The following is a 5,850-nucleotide window of genomic DNA, read 5'->3' as shown; positions in this document are numbered from 1 at the left end:
GATCTAATCGTCCGGAGCGGAGCAAAGCTGGGTCCAAGATATCAACCCGGTTGGTTGCAGCAATCACCTAAGTAGAGTAGGATCATCAGTGTGAGGCACCTGTAAGACAGGCCTCTTCACCCCAAAGATTCACCAAGCTTCTTCCCTGGACATCGTTTTCCATCCCCTGCTAGAGGGCCCTGGACCTGAGCAGTACTCCCCTCCTAGCTCCCAACCTTGACTTGTGTGTTGGGCTGGAAACCATCAAGTTGATTAAGCAGCTCCAGCATGGTCCTCTGCACCTCCCGGTCACCAGCCTTCTCACTATCAAACCTGAGGGGAAACAAAGGTAAAACTATCAGCGTGAACCTAACCACCCTGTCCCTATGTTTTTAAGCACACCAAAACACAGAATGACTGCAGTTCACGCTCCTTGGCTGAGGTGTTTCAGATTTTTCCTTCAAACTACAGTCCTACTGTGATGAAGACTGCAACCAGAGTAACTGTCAGCAGCACCTAAGACTTCCTTAGAGCTGAATGGGGCTTATGTTGTCCAGGCCCAAGTAGTAAATGAGGGTGAATATCTCCAGGTGCCTGCTGCAGTGATCAGAGAACAGTTTTATACAGCATGAGACTATCAGACAGATCCCAAGTCTGAGGGACTTCGCTCCTGAGCCCAAGGATTGTGGCCACTGGTATCCATCTGTGACAGCATTCACACTCTCTTTCTGAGTAGGCCATGCTTTAAGAGGCTCTGCTCACATACACAGGCACAGGAGGCTGCTAGGCAGCTCCCAAGAAGTTTACAACATGGACTAGAGCTCACCTTTTAGTGCCAATGGCATCCAGTTCATCAATAAAGATGATGGAAGGAGCTTTTTCCTTTGCAAGAGCAAAAGCATCACGTACCAGCTTCGCTCCATCACCAATGAACATCTGGACAAGTTGTGGACCCGCCAGCTTCAGGAACGTAGCCTGGGAAGTGAAGGAGAATCCTAGGCCTCTTTTCTCAATAGGGTCAGCTCTGAGCACTATAAGCCCTTAATTAAAACAAGCAAACAAGCAAATAGACAGGAAAATCCCAGCCTTTGTAACCAGTTTGTGTGTATGACCCTCTTGCCCTGGAGGTGTTCTTACTCTTTGTCAGGTACTATTCTACAGCAGCACATGCTTCCAGAGGTTCCTTTTACCTTGGTCTGGGCAGCACATGCTCGAGCTAAAAGTGTCTTCCCTGTTCCTGGAGGCCCATACATAAGGACTCCTTTGGGTGGCTGTATACCCAAATTTTCAAATTTCTCCTTATGATTCATTGGCAGGACAATGGCCTCCACAAGCTACAACAAAAGAAAAATATTAATACATAAACCCATTCTTCTCCACAGATCCAGGCTGTCTGCTTTTGAGCTGAGGTTGAAAGACTGTTGTCCAGTCACACCAGAAACTATACATAAAGTATCACCTCTTGGATTTGTTTATCCAGCCCCCCGATGTCACTGTACTGCTCTGTGGGCCTCTCATCCACCTCCATGGCTTTCACTCGTGAATCATATTCAGTAGGCAGAGTCTCCAGGATCAAGTAAGAGTCTTTGTTCACCCCCTGTAAACACAAGTCCTTTGCTTTTAACAAGTCCCTCATATAGCACTTAATAAACATGCAATCAAAACTGATTTACTAGACTTCAAGGATGCAGGAATAACCAGCTTTGACACTGGCACTCATCAAATCACCCCAGCTTGGCAGAGTGGAGAATGCCATAGTTAACCTACCACATTTTAAAAGAGTGGTCCAGTTTACTTACAATACAAAAGACAGGGTTTAGAACACTTAAGAAGTGATCTCTAAACTTTCAGCACCTAATTGTATGTATAAAGGACACACACCCCAAACTGCTTTTCTTTACTACAAAACTAACTGAACCCATAATACCTTTCTATTAAAATTTTAGGAGAGAAATGGTCTTGGGGAAATCTGGACAGATTTGTCTCCTTTCTTAAAAGCAAGACATATGCAATTTTCTGGCCACCGTCATATCTAACTATCACAACAGAATCACTCACCACCAGATCTCCAGGCTTCAACTTCTCAGCATCAACCAACCCAATAACAGGCAGGAAATATGTCTGTAAAAAAGAAATCAAAGTAAGCAAAACCACATGTACTAGGAGAAGGTCCTTTGCATCACTCCTCTCACCTGGCTGGGCACATGGGTCTTACCTGACGTGTAGAGGTCTTGATCACAGCACACTTGCCCTTTCTCTGGGAATCCAGGTCAATGTTTGCTCCATCCTCCTCCTGGTCATTTGGGTCAACATCCAGCAGCTGAAAACCAGGGTGAAAGAGTTCATGACAATGTAACCAGGCTTGCTGGATGACCCCAGGATTAATGCTTCTAAAATACACGCATGGGAGGAACTAAAACTTTCCACCATCCATCAGCAGCAGAATCCTGAAAGCATTAAAGCCCTTCTGTAAAAATTGATTTTTTCCTTTCCTCATGAAGCAGCACACAACAGTGCATAGAAAGACATCACAAAATTCAGAACAAAGTAGTAGCTAATGGCATTGATTCCTTCTCCCATACAGCAGCTCACATTAAGGCTTAAGCTCATTAAGTTTTAAAACAGTAGTACAAACCAATCCCGTTTTTAAAAACAGCAAACTATCAGCTATTTTTCCTATCATCAAAGTACTGAATTACAAAAAGAATGTGATGGAATAACAGAGCCCCAGCCTTTCATTTGCTGTTTCGCAAGTTTCAGAGAGCATGTGTCCAATTTCACATGCTCCAGGGCTGTGTCACCCTCTCATGGTTATTAGGTACAGATGAACAGTACCCAAAGCCTAAGGAATGACCCAGACAACAAGTGGGAAAGAGAAGTGCACTTCCAGGTCACAAATAAAACCAACAGAAAAACCTGAAAGTCCTGGCTCAATACTCCATGTCTTGAATCCCTGATGAGCTCCCTGCCTTTCTCCCTCCCACTATATACTGCACTTCTCACATTGCTATGTAAGAGCGCACCACTCTCACCTCAATAACATTGGAGACAAGGTATGGCAGGGTTTTGTTCACTTTGATCTTCTCACTGTTCTCTTTGATCTTGTCTTTCATGGCCTGGAGCTCGTGGGTCACTCTCAGTACCTCACTCTTCATGATCTGCAATTGGTACACAGAAGAAAGAAAAAGGAATAGTATCAGACGACTAAGGCAAGATAAAATTAATACACTATTCCAAAAGCAAACAGTTACAGAAATCTAAGTCTGAGGAATAAAGGGGAATGTAATACAAAAAAAACCAAAGCCAGCAAATTAGCCAAGATTTGTTAGGACTCAAGGCTACACAGTCCATTCTGGTCTCTAACTAATCAATAACCCCAAATAATTTTTTCCCAGTGTCACTTGGTAGCTTTAGCCTAATCAATGCAACGGCTTACAGGGCTGCAATGTGACCTATATAGCAATATGGCTCAGATACGGCAACTGTGGTTTGGTTGTGATATTTTAATATCTACAGATACACAGGTAACTACATATACACACCTATTTTAGTTATGTTTTGCAAGGGGGTTGGAACTAGATGATCTTTAAGGTCCCTTGCAACCCAAACCATTCTATGATTCAGCCTGGAGAAGTGAGGGCTCCAGGGAGACCTCATGGTGGCCTTTCTGTATTTAAAGGTGTCTCGTAAGAAAACTGGGGACAGAATTTTTAGTAAGACCTGTTGCAATAGGACAAGGGGTAAGGGTTTTAAACTTAAAGAGGGTAAATTGACACTAGATACAAGGAAGAATTTTTTTACAATAAGGATAGTAAAACACTGCAACAGGTTGCCCAGGGAAGTGGTAGATGCCCCATCCCTGGAAACATTCAAGACCAGGCTGGACAGGGCTCTGAGCAACCTGCCCTAGTTAAAGACATCCCTGCTTGCTGCAGGGGTTGGCCTTCCAACCCAAACTATTCTATGATTCTATGACCCTACTAACTATAAGGGAAAAAAGCCTCTTAAGAGAGTAAGTTCTGTACTCCCCATCCAACAGTGAGTACATTTACACCCAACGCTAATGTACCCAACACAGGTGTCTGCAGTGCTGTCTGACTGACACCAACAGGCCTTCTCCTCCCTTTCCTGGTTAGTCATACAGTGTGCTAACACACAGTTTGTGATCCCCACTGAAGTGGCTGGAGCACCAAGAGCTCTCAGGAGAACTGGTCACACCTAAATTGGTGTCTGTGATTCTGTTCAATTGAGAAATCCACTCTTCACTAAGAAACTATGTTTTTAAAAGTCTTTGTGCCTAAGCATCATACTGTGCTACTATAACACATTCACAGGACAGAACTGTTACAGGAGCCAATACAGAATCTATGTATATAGATATATATCTATATGTCTATAAATAAAAATGAAAAAAAAACGTAATAAATTTGATTTAATAAAACATAGCCTAGAAAACATTCCAGGAAAACTGCCTGAAGGGAAGGTTCTGACAAAAATTTTGCAATTATAATGCTCTAACTATAAAATGAAGAAGGCTACTTCTACTCTTTACTGTATTCTGCAATTTAAAAATAAGACACATATTTACCTTAACTGTTTTTAAAGAATAATAAAGAATAACTTTAAAGTGAGTCAGAATTACTTGTGGAGCCTGAAGCAGTATAGGATGAAGATACTCTAGCATTTATGAAATCTTTTATCTCAATACTGCTAACACTGGGCAACAAACTTATTCTAAATTTGTAAGTAAGTGCTCTTTTATGCAACACGTGTCTATCTTGAGAGAGGTCTATCTGCTTAACATCTTCATGAATGAACAAGCAAGAGGATTGACTGTTTTCTCATCATGTTTGCAGATGACACCAAATTGGGGGGGCACAGTCTCTGTGTTCAAGGGCAGAGCTGCCACACAGAAACCTTACAAAATACGAGGACACATGCAAAGCCCTGCACCGGCAGGGAAGTGCACCTTGCAATGACACATGCTGGTGACTGTCTGGCTGAGAAATGGCCCTGGGGTCTCCATAAGACAATAAACTGAACAGGAGGCAGTAATGTGCCCTGACAGCAAGGGTGGCAAACTGCATCCTGGGCTGTACTAGCAGGACGGTAGGCAGTAGATGGAGGGAAGTGTTCAGTCCCCTTTTATTCAGCACTTTTAGATCCTACTTGAGCACTCGGTCCAGTTTTGCCACCCCCCCCCGCCATACAGCAAAGACATTGATAAACCGGACTGAGTTCAGCATGGGGGCCACCAAGGTGGCTGGGGGCCGGAGCACGGGCCCTGTGAGAAACAGCTGAGGGAACGGGGTTTGTTCAGGTGGAGAACAGAACCTCTGGGGAAGGAAAAAAGAAAGTTCAGTCAAAAAGACTGAACCAGACACTTCACAGGAGTACACAATGGGCAGATGAAATAACAAAGACTGAAACAGGAGAGGCTCGGCCTGTATGCAAAGCATATCTTTATCCCCACGAGGTCTGTCAAGCAGTAGTACTGAACACCCTGAGAAGAGGTGCAATATCTGTCTTTAGAGGCTTTCAAGATCCAACCGGATAAAGCCCTGAGTAGCCTGGGTTATGGCTGACCCTGTTTTGAGAAGGAGTTTGGCCTGGAGGTCTGTTCATGTCCCTTCCAACCTGAATTACCCAATGATCCTACCTGACTCAGGCCACAGAACAGAGTTCCCCGTCCCCTGTGCCTAGGAGGCAGGGAGGGCCTGTGTAACTTCAGCTAAAGCATCCATGGCTGCATCGAACAACCGCCCCCTCAGCTTCCTCGGACCCATGCTCTTCCAGTGCTTCTTCCCTACCTTCACGGCTCAGTATTCCTCAATCTGCCGTTCTCAATTCAGTTAACCGTGATTTTTTGCT

The 5,850-nt window shown here is 44.1% G+C and overlaps 1 protein-coding gene across 1 annotated transcript in view; it reads right to left on the bottom strand.

Moving 5' to 3' along the window:
• The window catches only part of PSMC3 (proteasome 26S subunit, ATPase 3), a 4,871-nt gene extending 1,734 nt beyond the window's left edge, over positions 1-3,137 (bottom strand). The window contains exons 1-8 of the mRNA XM_017742250.1: positions 3,012-3,137; positions 2,195-2,299; positions 2,038-2,100; positions 1,439-1,576; positions 1,170-1,313; positions 806-954; positions 216-312; positions 1-67 (exon numbers count right to left, since the gene is read on the bottom strand). Coding sequence (XP_017597739.1) covers positions 1-67; positions 216-312; positions 806-954; positions 1,170-1,313; positions 1,439-1,576; positions 2,038-2,100; positions 2,195-2,299; positions 3,012-3,134 — 886 coding nt within the window. The 5' untranslated portion in view covers positions 3,135-3,137. The remainder of the gene's footprint in view (positions 68-215; positions 313-805; positions 955-1,169; positions 1,314-1,438; positions 1,577-2,037; positions 2,101-2,194; positions 2,300-3,011) is intronic.
• Between the last annotated feature and the right edge of the window lie 2,713 nt (positions 3,138-5,850).

This window comes from Corvus brachyrhynchos, unplaced genomic scaffold (genome assembly GCF_000691975.1).
Source record: "Corvus brachyrhynchos isolate BGI_N302 unplaced genomic scaffold, ASM69197v1 scaffold115, whole genome shotgun sequence".
Classification (NCBI taxonomy): Eukaryota; Metazoa; Chordata; class Aves; order Passeriformes; family Corvidae; genus Corvus; species Corvus brachyrhynchos.
Note: the sequence above shows the minus strand (reverse complement) of the source record. Positions and strands in the feature narration are given on the sequence as shown.